The sequence below is a fragment of the Aulonocara sp. 'chitande type north' Nkhata Bay genome, linkage group LG7, assembly GCF_057382095.1.
Source record: "Aulonocara sp. 'chitande type north' Nkhata Bay isolate Kocher_YH1m ecotype deep benthic linkage group LG7, A_spYH_male_GT1.1, whole genome shotgun sequence".
NCBI lineage: Eukaryota > Metazoa > Chordata > Actinopteri > Cichliformes > Cichlidae > Aulonocara > Aulonocara sp. 'chitande type north' Nkhata Bay.
The window spans coordinates 69,078,409-69,096,008 of record NC_141350.1 but is presented as its reverse complement, the minus strand read 5'-3'; the positions used below and the strand labels follow the sequence as shown (position 1 = coordinate 69,096,008).

General features: G+C 45.7%; 2 protein-coding genes across 2 annotated transcripts; one reads left to right on the top strand and one right to left on the bottom strand.

Annotated features, from left to right (window-relative positions):
* Positions 1 to 76: 76 nt before the first annotated feature.
* fcsk (fucose kinase) lies at positions 77 to 12,917 on the top strand. The gene is made up of 23 exons (XM_086302219.1): positions 77 to 625; positions 3,863 to 4,014; positions 4,280 to 4,330; positions 4,398 to 4,523; positions 4,640 to 4,712; positions 4,870 to 4,967; positions 5,051 to 5,131; positions 5,381 to 5,500; positions 6,325 to 6,496; positions 6,571 to 6,677; positions 7,439 to 7,540; positions 7,708 to 7,881; positions 7,979 to 8,052; positions 8,822 to 9,177; positions 9,317 to 9,551; positions 9,632 to 9,798; positions 9,874 to 10,101; positions 10,177 to 10,320; positions 10,391 to 10,510; positions 10,581 to 10,768; positions 11,578 to 11,677; positions 11,776 to 11,999; positions 12,654 to 12,917. Exons 1-23 carry the CDS (start codon positions 541 to 543, stop codon positions 12,726 to 12,728), a joined length of 3,252 nt encoding a protein of 1,083 aa, XP_086158345.1. The 5' UTR covers positions 77 to 540; the 3' UTR covers positions 12,729 to 12,917.
* Positions 12,918 to 12,936: 19 nt separating this feature from the next.
* On the bottom strand, positions 12,937 to 15,510 carry pclaf (PCNA clamp associated factor). The gene is made up of 4 exons (XM_086302226.1): positions 15,352 to 15,510; positions 14,388 to 14,468; positions 14,128 to 14,308; positions 12,937 to 13,141 (listed from the first exon to the last, which is right to left on the bottom strand). The coding sequence occupies exons 1-4, from the start codon at positions 15,395 to 15,397 to the stop codon at positions 13,102 to 13,104; spliced, it is 348 nt and encodes a 115-aa protein (XP_086158352.1). The 5' UTR covers positions 15,398 to 15,510; the 3' UTR covers positions 12,937 to 13,101.
* Positions 15,511 to 17,600: the final 2,090 nt, after the last annotated feature.

Below are 17,600 nucleotides of genomic sequence, written 5' to 3'. Positions count from 1 at the left end.
TTTGATATCTTTTGATATCTTGAATTGTTTAGAGGGTTTGGATTGAAACGGGTGCTCGGTTTTTACTCTGGGGTGTCCCGCGGTTTAAAGTGTTTCCTTTACTCCAAGTTTTACTTTTTTTTTTCTTTGAAATATTATACACTAGTGGGGTTTTTGTTTTTTTCTTTCAACTTCTATTGCCTGTATCCTTAAAAGTAACCGCCGCACCGGGAGGTTCCAGTGTTGAAACCAAGCGCTACAGGTTGCTGCCTACGGAAGCCCGGGCGGTCAAACAGCGCAGAATTGCAGATGGCGGTCACAGAGAGGAAACGGGTGTTTTAGTGAGACCAACTCCTCAGACGGGTTGGACCGGATACTCTCGCAGGGCTGACCTGTGCCTGTACCATAAAAGCCACTTCAGACGTTTCAGCCTCAGGTGATCCTTCACGGACACCTGTTTAACCGGAACAGGTCTGGCTAGCCCCGCCCCTCCGGCGGCAGTGAGCCGTGCAGTAGCTGCTGTGGTAGCCTGGGTTAGCCCAGGTTAGCTGTGACCGTGTGATGATGTCGGAGAGCTGCGGGTTCCGATGGACCGTGGTGGTGCTGACATGCCAGCATAAAGACAGCGTTTACGCGTTCCAGAGAGGTGAGGCGCATGCGCGCAGTACATGCTCTTTGAGCTTGAGTTACACCGAGCGGCCTGAGGGGGCGCTGGTGGACACTGATGAGGCCAGTTTATTAGGACTAATTTTAGAGATGTTGCACAAATGGAAGAAAGCAGTCTTACATATTTGTTTAATATGTGCATTGAAGGACATGTCCTGGTCAAAAATGACTCCAAGGTTCCTCACAGCGTTACTGGAGGCCAAGGTAATGCCATCCAGAGTAAGAATATGCTTAGAGGACTCTCCATTTACATGCACAAACTGGAGTCTATTAGATAGATATGATACAAACCACTGCAGTGCAGTACCTGTAATACCTACAGCATGTTCTAATCGCTCTAATAGGATATTATGGTCGACAGTATCGAACGCTGCACTGAGGTCTAGCAGGACAAGCACAGAGATGAGTCCACTGTCAGAGGCCATAAGAAGATCATTTGTAACCTTCACTAAAGCTGTTTCTGTGCTGTGCTGAGCTCTGAAACCTGACTGAAACTCTTCAAATAAACCTCTGCAGATGATCTGTTAGCTGTTTGACAACTACTCTTTCAAGGATGTTTGATATAAAGGAAGGTTGGAGATTGGCCTATAATTAGCTAAGACTGCTGGGTCTAGAGATGCTTTTTGAGTAAAGGTTTAACTACAGCCAGCTTGAAGGCCTGTGGTACATAGCTGATTATTAGAGATAGGTTGATCATATTTAAGATCGAAGAATTAATTAATGGCAGGACTTCTTTGAGCAGTTTTGTAGGAATGGGGTCTAAAAGACACGTTGATGGTTTGGAGGAAGTAATTATTGAAGTTAACTCAGAAAGATCAATTAGAGAAAAAGAGTCTAACTTAACATCAATGGTACTAAGAGTAGCTGTAGATAATATTACATCTGTGGGATGATTACTGGTAATTTTTTCTCTAATGATAAAAATTTTATTTGTGAAGAAGTTCATGAAGTCATTACTAGTTAACGTTAAAGGGATGGTTGGCTCAACAGAGCTCTGACTGTTTGTCAGCCTGGCTACAGAGCTGAAGAGAAACCTAGGGTTGTTCTTATTTTCTTCAATCAGTGATGAATAGTAAGATGTTCTGGCTTTGTGGAGGGCTTTCTTATAAAGCAGCAAACTATTTCTCCAGGCTAAATGATGATCCTCTAAATTTGTGACACGCCATTTCCTCTCCAGATTACGAGTCATCTGCTTTAGGCTACGTGTTTGAGAATTATACCACGGAGTCAGGTACTTCTGATTAGAGACCTTAGTTTTCACAGGAGCTACAGTATCCAGAGTCGTACGTAGGTAGGAGGTGAAATTATTAACAAGATAATCGACCTCTGTTGGAGCAGCGTTCAGATAGCTGCTCTGCTCTGTGTTGGTACAGGGCATTGAAGATGATAACAGTGGGTGGATTATATTCTTAAACTTAGTTACAGTGCTTTCAGAAAGACATCTACTTTGATAAAGTCTACTCTTCACCGCTGTGTAATCAATTATTGTAAATGTAAATGTTATCAGGAAATGATCAGACAGGAGAGGGTTTTCAGGAAACACTGTTAAATGTTCAGTTTCTATGCCATATGTTAAAACAAGATCTAGAGTGTGATTAAAGTGGTGGGTGGGTTCTTTTACATTTTGAGAGAAACCAATTGAGTCTAATAACAGATTAAATGCCATGTTGAGGCTGTCATTTTTAGCATCTACATGGATGTTAAAATCACCCACAATAATTATTTTATCTGAGCTCAGAACTAAATTAGATATAAAGTCTGAGAAATCAGACAGAAACTCTGTGTAAGGCCCAGGTGGACGATAGATGATAACAAGTAAGACTGGTTTCTGAGTTTCACAGCTGGGGTGGACAATGTTAAGCATCAGGCTTTCAAATGAATTAAAAGTCTGTCTTGGTCTTTCATTAATTAATAGGCTGGTGTGAAAAATTGCTGCCACACCGCCCCCTCGGCCTGTGCTTCGAGATTTCTGGTAGTTAGAATGACTCGGGGGTGTTGATTCATTTAAACTAACATAATCATCCTGCTGCAACCAGGTTTCTGTAAGGCAGAGTAAATCAATTTGTTGATCAATTATTAAGTCATGTACTAACAGAGACTTGGAGGAGAGAGACCTAATATTTAATAATCCACATTTCACTGTTTTACTCTTTGGTTCAGATGTGGATACTGTATTGTTCTTTCTTTGTGATTGTTTATGTTTAAGTTGTTTGTTGCTGGTTTTTAGTTTGTTTTTTGTCTGTTTGGGAGCTGACACAGTCTCTATGGAGATGGGTTTTTGGGGGGGTAGCAGGAGGAGAGAAGATGCAGAGAGGCGTGTAAGACTGCAACTCTGCTTCCTGGTCCCAACTCTGGATAGTCATATTTTGGGGGGTTTAATAAATTTGTCCATATTTCTAGAAATGAGAGCTGCTCCATCCAAAGTGGGATGGATGCCGTCTCTCCTAACAAGACCAGGTTTCCTCCAGAAGGTTTGCCAATTATCTATGAAGCCCACATCGTTTCTGGGACACCACTCAGACAGCCAGCAGTTTAAGGAGAACATGCGGCTAAACATGTCACTCCTGGTCTGATTGGGGAGGGGACCAGAGAAAACTACAGAGTCCGACATTGTTTTAGCAAAGTTGCACACCGATTCAATATTGATTTTAGTGACCTCCGATTGGCGTAACCGGGTGTCATTACTGCCGACGTGAATTATGATCTTACTGAATTTACGTTTACCCTTAGCCAGCAGTTTTAAATTTCCTTCAATCCGAATCAAAATCAGAAATACTTTATCCCGAAGGAAATGTCGCCTGCTCTGGCCCCTGTTAGTCAGTGCTGGTGGACACTGATAGTGTCTTGGGTGCCTTGAAAAGCGCTATATAAATCCATTATTATTATTATTATTATTATGTCGCTGATCATTTATTGCCATACATAAAATGTCATTTTTTGCCTGTTGCCAAATATCCTAAAATTAGCTTGGTCATAGTTCAACGATAGTGTATTGATCTCAGTCAGCTGATCTAAACCTTTGCTGTTGCGTCCGAGCTGTGTTGGATAAATCTGAGCTGCAGTAGAGCCACTGAGGTGCAGCTGTTTGCTCTAAAATCATGCAACACCCACTCAGTTTATAGACTCCTTCTAAAGAGGTTTCTTTTGGAAATGTTCCTGCTTGCAGTGAGAGTTTGGCGTTGTTATGATCTCACTTCTACTTTTGTGTGTCCATCAGAGCTGGAGCTGAGGCAGCAGCGGGGTGTCCTCTCTGCGGGTGCGTTGGTTTTGACCGTCAGGGACCGCCAGGAGCCGCTGGGCAGCGGCGGGGCAACGCTGAACGCTCTGCTGGTGGCCGCGGAGCACCTGAGCAGCAGAGCCGGGCACACAGTGAGTCCTCAGCCGCTCTCCTTCACCTGATCCTTAGTGACCATGACCCTGCAAAAACCAGAGAACCCAAAGATGTGCCCGTTGTTTTGATCTAGAAAGCACATGATCTCCTCGGATCGTTTCTCTCTGCGTGATTCTCGGTTTAGAATAATCCTCCTTCGTCTTAGCTGTGTCTCAGTCTGAAACATGCTGCTTTAGCTCCTCCCACTGCAACAGGAGACAAACTGTCACACGTCCTTTATGCGATCACCTGTTTTTCTCTCAGGTGGTGACTGGCGACGTCCTGGATGACGCTTACATCCTCATCCTCCACACGGTGAGTCACACAGCAGCGCCTCTCTGATGTTTTTGTGCCGCGGCTGATTTTTCCGATCGGTCCTCAGGGTCGGGACTTTCCCTGGAGCTCCTGCAGCCGAGCGTTCTGCTGGCTTCCCGAAGAGAAGCCCGATCAGAAGGTCCAGGCTCCAGTCTGCTGTCTGGATCTGCTGCTGGACCGCCTCAGCAACCAGGTGAGCTTCCACACCGTCCCCAGAAAGACCCTTTAAACGTGGGATGCTGCAGGGTTGAGTGTCGGGGCCACTTCAGTTTGCCTTGAATCGCTGAACACTGTTGTGTTTTCGTTCAGATCTGTCCCGGTTCTCCTCCCGGTGTTTGGGTCTGCAGCACCGACATGATCCTCGCCGTCCCTCCTGACTTTGGTAAGTGTGCCACACACAGTACTCTCAGTGCACACATACAGTACTACTGCATGCTGGTAGAGCACAGTGAGAGGGTCGAAGCCCCGGTGATCCTGGAAACGTCATGAATTTAATCGAACCATCCCCCTCCTCCTCGTCACGCTTTCGTGTTGGTCAGGTTTGTCCTGGGACGGATTCTCAGGTGTTCGGGTTTTGGCGTTACCTGGTGACGTCACCTATGCAGCCAATCATGGGGTCTACCTGTCCGACTCACAGGTGCTCACTTAGTTCATTCACACCTTTTTTCCATGTGCTCTCCTCTTTTCTCTTTTGAATATTTAAATGTTGTTTTCCGTCAGGGACGAGTCAGAGACATCATCTATCGAGGCACCAAAGAGCAGATCCAGCGCGCTGCAATGCCTGATGGGAAAGTGCCACTGGTGCGTCTTCTAGCTCAAATCAAACACACCTTTTAATTCTCCAGGAGAAGCCATTTAGGCTCAAACTGAAACACATCACAAAGTCACTGACAGATTCTCCACGGCCGAATACTTTAAGACTGATCATTTTATACTTTTAATCATTTTAATATAATTGTGATTTTTTTTTTAATGTCATTTTGAGCCTTTGTGTTTAATAATCACTTTGCACATGTTGGTTTATGCTCATGGTGAGGTGTGTGTCTGCAGGTGTCGGGTCCGGTCTTCTTCAGCAGGTCCGTGTCCGAGAAGTTACTGCAGACTCACGTCACGCCGCCTCTGGACGGCTGCACTTACCTGGGGCTGGACTCTGGAGCTCCGCCCCTCCAGGTACGTGTATTTGTCATCCAGGGAAGTTAGTCTGGAAGAGAACTAAGACTTGGAGATGTCATGATGAAGGATGAGAGTTTCAAGTGGAAAAAAAAGATAAATACGAGAAAGTTGCTGAAGTTGTGTAATGGAAAGAAAAAATGTTTTTTGGATTAAAATAAATTAAATATATGAAATTAAACACCAAATATATGATACATGAAACTATGAAAGTCCATAACCCGAGCATTGATGTGATCTACAAAAAATAGATCAAAATATTATATATGATATTATATGTGTGTAAAAATGAAGTGAAATGATTTGTAATTAAAAATAAAAAGTCAAAACAATCCTTTCACTAAATCGAGAAATATGAGTTTTAACAAAACAACTAAAGTTTGAGTTACGATGCTGATTTTATAAAGTGTGTGACTGTGAGTCCCGCCCACAGGACTAACATGACCTCTGACCTGTACTCGTTTACCCGAGATCATAATCCCGGTTTGAAACATCGACACTGAGCGGCGTGAATCACCGTGGAGACGATGTTGGGCTTTTTGTAACGACTTTTGTTTGTCGGGCGAGTCGCAGTCATCGTCATGGCTACTAGACATCTAACCGTAGAAAGTTCAGATCCATTACGCGTGACGATGAGGCCCTCACACGACGAGATGTGCTGCGTTCAAGGCGCTACAGAGTTACCTGCTCCGACAGATGGCCGGCTGTAATTTAACGTCCTGTCGTCCATATTTAAAAGCAGCAGCACGAGCTGGAGCGATAAAGATTCCCGAGTTGTTTCCTGGTGGATGCTGATGTGACTCCTCGCTGTGGTTCCTCCTCAGGTGTCTCTCTTCCTGGACGTGTTAAAGTGTCTCTGCTCGGATCTGACTCGGGATCAGTTTGTGAGCGAGGAGCGAGCCGGCTGCAGTTCAGCGGTCGGGCCGCAGGGGGCGGTGGTGAGGAGCGGCAGGGCAGAGCTGTGGAGGATCCTGAGAGGAGCTCCGCTGAGTCTGGGTCAGTTTCTCCACCTCCTCCGTTCGCTCTTTCTTTATGCCGCCGTTGCCTGCTGACATGTCCTCGTTTCACAGTGTACGTCCCCGGCGGTCGCTACGACTACCTGACTCTGTCTGGGAAGGCGCACGTCGACCGACTGAGCCGCGATTGGACGGGGAGAAACACTCTCTCGCATATCCAGGTGATTGTTCCTGCCTCCATCCTTTATGTACAGTTTATGAATAATTGTGTAATTGGTGCTTGTTTTTGTGGGCATGTGAGAAACTAAGCGCTTCCCTGACTCCAGCTTCCCCATGTTGTCAAAATGAAATAAATACATCAGAAAATGACAAGTGAATTCATTCAAACTGGAAATACATGTTAAACACATTAAAATATTTTTATATGTTAATTCCTTAAATGTGTCGTTAATTAATTAAACTACATTACGAAGTTTTGTAAAAACATGTAGTTGTTTTACAGTTTGATGAATTATGTCACGTTCTCTGTCCTGCACTGTGTCTCGAGCGTCTTTCAAAGCTTTTCTTTTAATGTTTTTATTTAAAGGGACAGTACATATGCACCTGTGACTTAATTTGAAATGCATTCTGGGATACCCGGTGTCCAAGGACTTCCCAGCAGAGGCTCTGCCACTCCATCAGGATATTATCTAGGATCTCTCTGAACTGCAAAATAATAATAAGTTTTCAAAATAAAACGACTTCATATTTTGAATTGTTTATTCTCTCGACCCTCCATACGTGATGTGGGATGATTTCTGACTGAAGCTTACTTCCACAGATTTGATCATCAGCGGAAAATTCACGGAGGGTTCATTTAGTGAGACAAATGTCACGCAAGCTCAGCGATGACTGCAGTTCATGTTGTGGCCACCAGAGGTCAGGCCTCCATTATTGATCAATCAACAAGCGTTTAACTCTGCTCCACTTCCTGTTTCATCAGAACGAGGACGTGTTGAGCGAAGGAGGTCGGGTGATCAATAGCGTTTTGGAGGGAGCCGTTTCCGTGGCTGCAGGAGCAGTGGTGCAACACTGCCACCTACAGGTGGGGAGGAGTTTCAGACCCAGACTGTATTCTGACTGCACTCTCCTGAGAGCAGAGTCTAGTATTTCCACACTGCATGTTTCTCCAGACATGATGTTAGATCAGAAGCAGGAAGTCAGTGTTTTTATGGAGACAACGTGTCAACATTTCCACCGTCTGACCGTCAGGGTCCTCTGGACGTCCCAACAGGCTGTCTGCTGTCAGGTCTCGAGCTGTCGACCTCACCAAGTCTCCGGCTCCTGCCTCTCAGCAGTGACATCATCATCCAGGGACATCGGATTGAGCTGGGGGAGCTGCAGCTGTACGTCTACACGGTGATGGGAGCGCACGACGACCTGGAGGTAAAACACAGGAGATCTTTATATTCTCCTGGGCCGCCGCCTCCTCAGGGCATATGTGGCGTTCCAGTGTTATCTGATGTCTCCTCCTCTTCCTCAGATCTCCTCTGACGACAGCAACGCTTCCTTCCTCAACCAGACGTGGAACAACTTCTACAGCAGGACGGGAACACAGTAAGACTCAGCACCTCTCACCCACAGCCGGTCCCTTAAACGGCTGCCCCCCCCCCGAGCCGTTCTTTATCTTAAAATGTGGGGGCGATCGTGGCTCAAGAGTTGGGAATTCGTCTTTTAATCGGAAGGTTGCCGGTTCGAACCCCGGCTTGGACAGTCTCGGCCGTTGTGTCCTTGGGCAAGACACTTCCCCCCGCTGCCTACTGGTGGCGCCAGTGTCCGGCAGCCTCGCCTCTGTCAGTTACAATGTAGCTGCCATCACCATCATTTACATTTTATGTAAATGAAACTGAATTTAAGTGAAATAAAAAGTTCTCCTGAATATGAAGAACTTCACAATAAAAGCCTCATTAAAAAATTCATAATTTATGCCTGTTCAACGCTGGAAATTAATTGGAAATACATACAGGAAATGCTGAGATTTATAAAATAAAATAAAAAGAATTAAAAAATACAAAAATATGATTGATTAGTCTAATCAAGAAAGAACTACAACTGTGGAGGTAAAAGAATTCCCACCTGACCAGATGTACTTCATCTTTCCCTCCTCGTCCTCCCAACACTCACGTCGTGTCCTCGGCTGCACAGCTTCAGGTTTTAGTTCAGAAACAGTTAAACTTCCATCTGTTTGATGTAGTTTGAGCTGAGACTTCTGGATGGAAAACTTTTGTTTTTATGTCAGTATGTTAGTCATATTAATGACATCGTTGACCTCCTGACCTCCACAAATGTCACATGTGTGTGGTTGTGTCTCTGTGCGTGTCCTCAGGTCGGAGGAGCTGTGGGTTCGAGGAGAACGGCGCTCCCTCCTGGAAGCTCGCCTCTTCCCAGTCCTCCACCCCAGAGGAGGTGCTGTGGGTCTAGAGGGAGGCGTGGCCTGGCTGCTGGGGGGGGGCGGCTGCCTGGGAGGGTGGAGGGAGGCGTGGAGGCTTTCTTTGAAGGAGGTGCTGTTGCTCACCCACCAGGAGACGGAGCTACAGCGAAGGGAGGAGCTGCTGTTCCTGGTGGGAAGGCGGCGTGTGGCCGACGCCCTGAGGGGGCGCTCGGACGTCTGCCTGCTGCCTTGCGTCAGGGCCGCTGTGCTGGGAGGCCAGCAGGGGGCGCTGCTGGAAGCTCTGGACAGCAGTGAGTGTCCGCTCCTCTATGATGGGCCCATAGAAACAGCCAGTTTTGGCTCCTCCTTCTGTGTATCAAATAAGTTTTCTGATTGGCCAGTTTCAGGAAACTTGCTGAGGTTCCTTTGGTAATTCTAGTTTGTTTTCAGTCGCTGCAGGGAGCAATGAGCAGGGGGTGGAGCTCGGAGCAGATCTGGGCGTGGCTGCCCGCTGTCTCTCCTGCATCGCGGACGTGTTGGTGTGCATGGCCAGCGGGCGGGGAGGTCTGAGGAGCGGGCCAGCGGCTAATGAAGCCTGGAGCTCCGCCTACGCCATGTTGGAGGAGGGTGACCTGAGGGGCGGAGTCCACGCACTCACCGTGCAGCGGCAGCACTGGCTCAGCAGGTGGGCGCTGCACTGTTTGTGTCACATGGTCTGGCTGATATAGCGATGGTAAACGCCTTGGGTGTTGCTGCCTCCTACAGGCCTGATCTGCTGGTGCGGGCGGCGCGGCACTACGAAGGCGCCGGACAGGTGCTGTTACGGAAGGCTGTGATGTCATCTCAAAGATTCATCTCCATTGGACAGGGCAAAGTCCAGCCCCTTGGACAGTGGCAGGAAGTGGAGTGTCCAGCTAGGCTGGATTTAGCAGGTCATTGGATAAAGGTTCATGGTGCATTCAGGGGCAGTTGGTCCTTTAGACGCTGACCCTGTGTCTGTGTTTCAGGCGGCTGGAGTGACACTCCACCAATCGCATTCGAGCACGGGGGCTCCGTCACAAACGTTGCGGTGAAGGTCGACGGGAAGCGTCCTATTGGTGCTAGAGCACGTCGCATCTCTGAGCCCCGCCTCCTGCTGGTCAGCTACACTGGAGGGCGGAGCAGTGGGATTTCCACGGAGACGGCGTGCGACAGCCTGGATGACCTGAAGGATTACAGTCAGCCTCACGCTCCCGGTACATCGTTTACCGGCTAAACTGGGACAACAGGAAGGAAGTGGGAAGCTGACTGTGTGTGTCTGTGTGTTACAGGAGCGCTGCTGAAGGCGGTGTGTGTCTGTAGTGGGCTGGTGTCCCTGACCTCCCAGCATCCTCTGGGGCATCAGCTGATGGAGCGGTGGGGAGGAGGGGTGGAGCTCCACAGCTGGTCGGAGCTGCCGACGGGATCGGGATTGGGTGAGAAACAGGAAACAGAGCTTGTAGGTGATGGAGGAGTTCAGCACTTTGATTGGTCCTCTTTCTGCAGGTACCAGCAGCATCCTGGCGGGGGCGCTGTTGGCCGCGGTGTACAGGTGTACCAGGCGAACCTATGACACGGACTCCCTGATCCACGCCGTTTTGTACCTGGAGCAGATTCTTACCACAGGTTTGTCACGCCCTTCATCACTAAACACCTTCTCCTGCTCCTTCTCATCTTCCTCCTCCTCCTCCTGCAGGTGGAGGCTGGCAGGATCAGGTGGGGGGTCTGGTAGGCGGAGTAAAGGTGGGTCGATCCAGAGCATCCCTCCCCCTGCAGGTGCAGGTGGAGCGTCTCAGTCTTCCTGAGGAGTTCTCACTTGCTCTGGAGCAGCACCTCCTGCTGGTCTACACCGGGAAGACCCGGCTGGCCCGAAATCTGCTGCAGGTGGGTACTTTCAGGATCAACCAATGAGACGCTCTCTGTGTACGAGCACGCTCCTTAATTCTGCTGCTTAAAAAACACTGGCAGCACCACGACGTGCGGCTCCTCAGGAGTTTTAAAGACAGGTTAGGAGCACTCCTCCCCCTCCTCACCCACTGACGGGGGAGAGAGGGGGAAGGAGCCTGCTTCCTGAAGTCCAGCCGTAGGATGGTTAAGCTCACATCTGTCCTCCACCCTCCTGTAATCATCCTGCTGCATGTACCTGGAGGCTGGAAATCACCTGTGCTGCTCAGACTGCGGTCCACCTGTCGGGTTGTCTGGCTGCACGTCTTTGTTCCCAGGACTGATCAGACATCACAATAATGACGATGATGATGATGATGATGGTGGTGGTGGCATCCTCCACACTGATACAGGGCTGGTAGACGAACTGCAGCAGCTTCAGATGGCGGGTTGAGGTTTCCTGTCTCCAGAATCTCTGAAGGCGGAGCCATCAGGGGCAGCAGCTTGGCCTGGCCGGAGTCTGCACATCTCTCTCCTGAGGGGGATGGAGCTGCAGGCGAGGGTGGAGGTGGAGCTGTTGGAGTGGGCTCTCCTTTCTTTCCTGTCTGCTCCACTCTCAGCTCCTCTTTCATCTTAAAAAGTTAAAAACAAAAGTCGATTCATGAAGTCAAAGAGGAGAAAAGTGAAACTCGTCAAGGTAAAAACAAGCAGAGCGAATGTGACAAGACTCCGAGTAACAGAGAGCCGTCAGGGTTGGAATAAAGCTGCTGAGATGAAGCTGGTGATGATGATGTGTGTCCTGCATGCAGGATGTGGTCCGCAGCTGGTACAGCCACCTGCCGTCGATGGTGCAGAACGCCCAGCAGCTGGTGTGTAATTCAGAGGAGTGCGCTCGGGCCTGCGTGGACGGTGAGACGCTTCAGTGGGACATTTCCTACATTTCCCAGAATGCAGTGTGCCCAACGTCAGTGTGTTTCAGAAAGGCTAAATGACCACTTCCCCTACAGGTTCTCTGTCCAGGCTGGGGGAGTGTCTGGACCGCTCATGGCAGCAGAAGAAGCTGATGGCCCCGGGCTGCGAGCCAGCGTCAGTGCGCGCTATGATGGAGGCCCTGAGGCCGCTGGTCCTGGGCCAGAGTCTGGCCGGGGCCGGTGGCGGCGGCTTCCTTTATTTGCTGACTCGAGAGCCCCGACAGCGGGAGGCGGTGCTGCAGGTCCTCAACAACATGCCGGTAAGAATTGGTCAGGGTCAGAGGTCAAATTTATTCTATTCTATGAATAGAACAAACATAAATACAAGACCTGAGTCGGTGATACGCTGTACGTTCATGTAATACCACTTTGAACCACAGGGCGGAGCAGCGAGTCCAAAGTGTCTACGTTTGATGTCGTTCAGCTTTAATAAACCCACACATTCACAGGTTCTCTTTACAGGAGACAGTACAGTTTGTTCAGCAAAGCTTTTACAACAGCAGTTGACCTTTGACCTTTAGTCAGGAAAGATGACTTCACAACCCACTGGGGCCTCAAATAAACCCTGTCATTAGTTTTAAAGCTTAACTCAGGTTTAAAATCTTTAGTTCAAAACATGTCAGAGCTGCTCCTGTAAAACAAAGTTTATAATGAGCTCAGTGTGGACTGATCTAGACAGTTTATTTTCTACTCTGGATGATGTCACAGAGAGGCGTCTGATCAGAAGAAGCAAGCTTAAAAAAAAAAAAAAAAAAAAGCCTAAGGTGGGAGGAGCTAAATTGTCTTGTTTTCTACGGGGCTGGCGTGTGATACAGGGGGATTATTCTGAACTGTGGATCATGCTAAGCTGCTCTGGCGGAGCAGAGTAATTCCTGACCATCTGTCCTGTGTTGATGGTTTCTGGTGTGTTTCAGGGTCTGGGAGACTTCAGCGTCCACTCTGTGGAGCTGGACATGGACGGACTCACAGTCCTTGCACCGTTAACCTGAGAACGCTCATCGTTCCTCGGCTTCAATCATGAACAGTGATGAAGAGGAGACAAAGAAGAGCTGTGTTCAAAGTTTGTGTTCTGGTTTTGTAGGAATCTGATTTTATTAATCAAACTGATTAATCAGGAGCATTGATCTGTATCTTGGCAGAATAAATAAAAGCTCAGTTTTGGACTGTTTGAGTCCGTGTCCTCATCCAAAGACGGCCATATTTGTTCTTCAGTTTGTTTTCAGTCAAGTTTTATTAGTAAAAAAGACAAAATCCAGATGATCTCAAACAGACATTCTGTAGGTAAAAAACATTGAACTATACAACGTGAATTGAGCAGAATTTATATACAGATGTACATCAGCAGTCGGACTGATCCAGGCTTCAGTCGTCGTCCTCATCCTCAGCGGGCAGCGGCCGGGCTCTGCGGACAAAAACCAAACTGATCAACATCAGCGTCAAACTTCCCACAGGGCGCTGGAACACAAACGCCACGTCCTGAATAAGTAAAATCTGTCATTCAGTCGAGCGGCGTCAGCGGCGAGTTTGAGGCCTCTCCTCAGATTTTAGCATCATCCATGCAGCAATCAGTTACTCACCCATGTTTGAACCAAACAGCTTTCTCACTTTTGATCGATTTAAAACTATTTAATATCAGTTTTTAACTTTTAATGACTTTCAAGACCTACAAGGAGCTGCAGATCAGTCCAGACAGGTGAGTCTGAAGCTATAAAAGCAACGATTTGAGAAAAAGAAATAATCAGATTATCGTCAGCTGCTGTATTTGAGGTGTTTTTGGGACAAAAATCAGCTGAGAAGCATGGCTACAGTGTTCCTAATAAACTGGACATTGAGTTTCCTGGTACCACTTGATGCCGTTTGCTTTAATTCAATGACCATGAGGGAATATAATTTTTAAAACAAACCTGCAGAGTTAAAATGCTTTCATTTTTCAAAATAAAAGCACTCCATCTCTGCGTTTTTACATTTGATAGCTGCAGACTCTGCTGAAGGTTTCCGGTGAACCCTCAGAAACCGGCCTCTGATGGGTGACTGAACAGAGAGGTTCCTGATCCATAAGTGACCATATAAAGCTTCATGCCGATCCAAACTCTGGATCACGCTCTTTGGGTACGGTAAAGCATCAGCTCCCGTTGACACCGGCCTCCGTTTCATACAGCATTCATTCAAATGTTGCATCTCACGCAGCACACAGCTGGTGTTTTAGCGAATCAAACTAGCCTGGCCCACGTATCACAGCAGCAGGTACAGCTCCACACTGAAATAATCTGAGGTGAAACTAATGGCTCATCACACAGCAGCAAACCTCGGCTGAGCTTCAGCTCTCATTTTGTGTGTGTTTTAAAAGGAGTTTGGGACACAAGTTCCCTGAAGAGGCACAACACATACTTCCTGTTGGCTTTTGACATCCCGCTGCCTCCGGCCTCTTCATCATCCTCCACCTCCTGGGGCCGCCTGTTCTCCTTCTCCATCTTCCTGGGGGGGCCGCCAAAAAAGTCCCCGATGCCCTTCTGCCAGGTCGGGGTGGGACGAGGACACACGGGGTTCCCACCAGTGTATTTGTTCTTTGCTGCAAGTTACAACAATTACAGCAGCCTCAGTACGTGAAGTGTGTGTGTGTGTGTGTGTGTGGTGAAACTAGGACTGACCAGGTGTGGGGGACTGGCTGCTGGAGGCAGCGTTGGATGAACTGGCACCCAGAGACTTCCGGGGGGCAGAAGCTGCAACAGCTGCAAATGAAATGCATGAAACCAGCTGATTATGAAGGATCCAGTAAGAAACCAGTAGAAGTTCACCGAGGACCAAAGCTGAGCCAAATGAACGTAAAGAGAGTAAAGTCTCATTTGCAGAATGTTAAATCAAAGTTCAAAGAAAGCTTGTTAAAAACCTAAAATAGCTGCAGAGTGAATGAGAGCAGTTCACTGCCATTTAAACTGGGTCTTTAAGGAAGCAGAGCAGGTCTAAATTTTAATTCTTATCCGTTGGGTGTTGGAAGAAATGTAAGCCAAATTCACCAGAAGGTCCCAGAACTTAATAAACATGCATGCATTATGGACGGTAACACGCGTGGCATCTATGGTAAAGAGAGACGCCTTAATTATTTAATATGCGAATGGACTTTTGTGAGGCGTGCGCACAAAGACGCACCGCGGCGCTCAAAACTGGCGCCAGTTTGCAGTAAACGTCGTACAAACTTTGGGAAAGGGTCATTAAAGATGACACCTCGTGAGATGAATGAGAACATTAAGCTAGAACCTTTGACTCCGATGATAAAAAGACAATTAAATGTTTTAATTTAAATATCTTCGCCTCTCCCGGAGAACCCGAGAGGGCAGCAGACCAGCCTCCGTGTTGGCGGGAGGCTGATTTTAGGAAGCCGTGCGGTGGATTTACACACAAACTTCATCTGACAGTCTTCTTTCAATTATTTTAGTGTAAAAAATAAATATAATACGTTAACTACTCTTCTTCGAGATTACATTTGTATGATTTTACCAGCTTTGGCTCAGCGCCGCCTGCCAGCCAGACTACCTTACAAAACAGACGTGTTCTTGTACAAACAAGCTTTAAAGACCTAAATTCTGATTGAATGCCTTTAACTTGTTGCCGTACCTTTTCTGTATGATCCGGGCACACTATCGGCTTTTGTCCTCACCATGTTGGCAGCGGGTTTTACAGTAAGCCGACACTCCTACCTGAAATCCGCGGACCGCAGTGAACCGAGCACCGTCCCGCCTCGGTTTAAAACCAACAGGCGGATGGGGCGGGAGACTTCTTCTTCTCTTGCTTCTATAGTGGTAGACTCCACGAATAGCTGGAATACAAGTTTGCCCCTCATAGGTGAATGTGTGTAACTGCAGCTCCCACCATTTTATTCTTCCACTGTATGGATGATTGTTTAAGCCACTGGCAGAAAAATAACGAAACAGAACATTTTCTTGGTAATCAGAAGTTTGAGTTATCAGGCTATTATCACAAAACTTCAAATTATGTATCTTCAAATTGCACCTTACTAACTCAAACTTCTGAGGAACTAGCGTTAACAACTTGACATTTTGAATGAAGTGAAAACTTGAACCTGAAATTTTATGAATGGCAATTTTTTTTAGTGGCGGAAACTTTGACATCAACATTGTTAAGACGAGTAGTAAATACTGCAATAAAAAATACTGTCGAAATTTCTGAAATACACTATAGTATGTTTAGTTTTTGTTCTGCTGTATTTATTTATTTTTCACTTCAATTAGTTGTTTTTTGGTCATATTGTATTTTTTATATAAATGAATGTTTTTTATAGGTTGTGTTTACACAATAAATTATAATGATTTTAGTAAATAAATTACAATGAAATACGTTAAAGATTTCATGATAGTAATACAATTATGGGGTATAATACTGCCGAAACGTCTTGAATACACTATTGTTTTTTCTTTGCTTAATTTGAAATATTTTGCATATGAAGCCAGTTTATCAAATTACATTTGTCGTTTGTTTTACTTTAATAATTTATTTTAGTATATAATTTTTTATTAATATTTTATCTTCATTTTTACTGTATTCCATTCAAATTTTTCTGTTTTTTCTGCTTTTTTTTTTAATTCAATTTAAAATTTCTATATATCTTTAAAAAAAAAAAAGTCAAGCTCCTTTTTGTGTATTTTTTTTTTTACATTTTCTATGGTTTGATCATATTGAATTTTATTTGAGCGATTTTTTTATTGGCCTTTTTTAAACAATAAATTATACAATATATACAATAAAAATACAATAAACTATAAGGGTATCAGTAATTAAGATAATTCCAAAACACTTTAAGAATTTCATACTAATACTATAATTATGCGGTAGAAACTTATATTTACTAGTGATGTGTCGTTGGCGAACGAAACGGCTCTTAGAGCCCGATCTTTGAAGTGAACGACGTGAGCCGTGGGTTTTTTTTCATTATCTCACCCTCTCTCTCGCACTTTTTCCCGCTTCACTCCGCACGCGAGCCTTGTGCTTGCGCTGAGGGGAGGGGTGGTAGTTACACTCGCAGTAGCACAGGAACAGAGCGGGAGGGAGGGAGAGAGAAAGAGAGGCAGGGACAACAACATTAGAAAGGTATAGTAATCATCCACAACTATTTTCAGTTGCAGATGATAAAGGATTCAGAAAGTTTATTCATGCAGGTCCATATGACAGAGAATGTGCATCTTCTTTTTGTTTTCATATTTTAATTTATGTTTAATTGTGTTGTGGTTTGCAGTGTTTTGTGTTGTTCCACTTTAAATTTGTTTAAAAGGAAAAAGCTGAAATTTAAATAGTTAAAAGTTTAAAATGTAAATAGTTGTTTTTTGTATTATATGATTTATTTATTACATTTTATGTGGAGTGAATAAATAAAAATATATTTACGGTGGCCCCTACAGACACAACACGTATAAACTCCAAAACACATTTCTAGCGTTAACTGAACTTCCAAAACAGAGCTACCTAGATCACTTAAATTACACAATTGAAAGCATATGTGTATTGTTTGTGTATTTATACACAAGCACTCATATATATTCATATAAATTAAAAAAAAAAGTACATTTACCTGTTACTACCACACACCAAATCAGGTCGTTGGTACTTGCTGGCTTGTGTAGCCACTAAGTAACAAAAGCTCAACACTGCCACTAGCATCCTGGAGCACTTGTGTTGTGTTTTGTACGTGTTTTGGAGTTTGTACATGCTTCCGGGTTTGTATGTGCTATGGAGTTTTTACGTGTTTTGGAGTTTTTACGTTTATATATATTTATATATAAACATATATAAATAAAACAACATTTTTTTACATTAGTAATTCCTTTTGTGCATATATTCATATTGTTGTT

Excerpts from the sequence above, each read along its gene's own strand:
- fcsk (XM_086302219.1), top strand. The coding sequence starts at position 541 with ATGATGTCGGAGAGCTGCGGGTTCCGATGGACCGTGGTGGTGCTGACA. Across the intron at positions 4,713-4,869 it reads CGCCGTCCCTCCTGACTTTG|GTTTGTCCTGGGACGGATTC; the intron begins GTAAGTGTGCCA and ends CGTGTTGGTCAG. Across the intron at positions 9,178-9,316 it reads GCTGGAAGCTCTGGACAGCA|TCGCTGCAGGGAGCAATGAG; the intron begins GTGAGTGTCCGC and ends GTTTGTTTTCAG.
- pclaf (XM_086302226.1), bottom strand. The coding sequence starts at position 15,397 with ATGGTGAGGACAAAAGCCGATAGTGTGCCCGGATCATACAGAAAAG. Across the intron at positions 14,469-15,351 it reads GCCCGGATCATACAGAAAAG|CTGTTGCAGCTTCTGCCCCC; the intron begins GTACGGCAACAA and ends TTTCATTTGCAG. Across the intron at positions 13,142-14,127 it reads ATGTCAAAAGCCAACAGGAA|AGCCCGGCCGCTGCCCGCTG; the intron begins GTATGTGTTGTG and ends TTTTGTCCGCAG.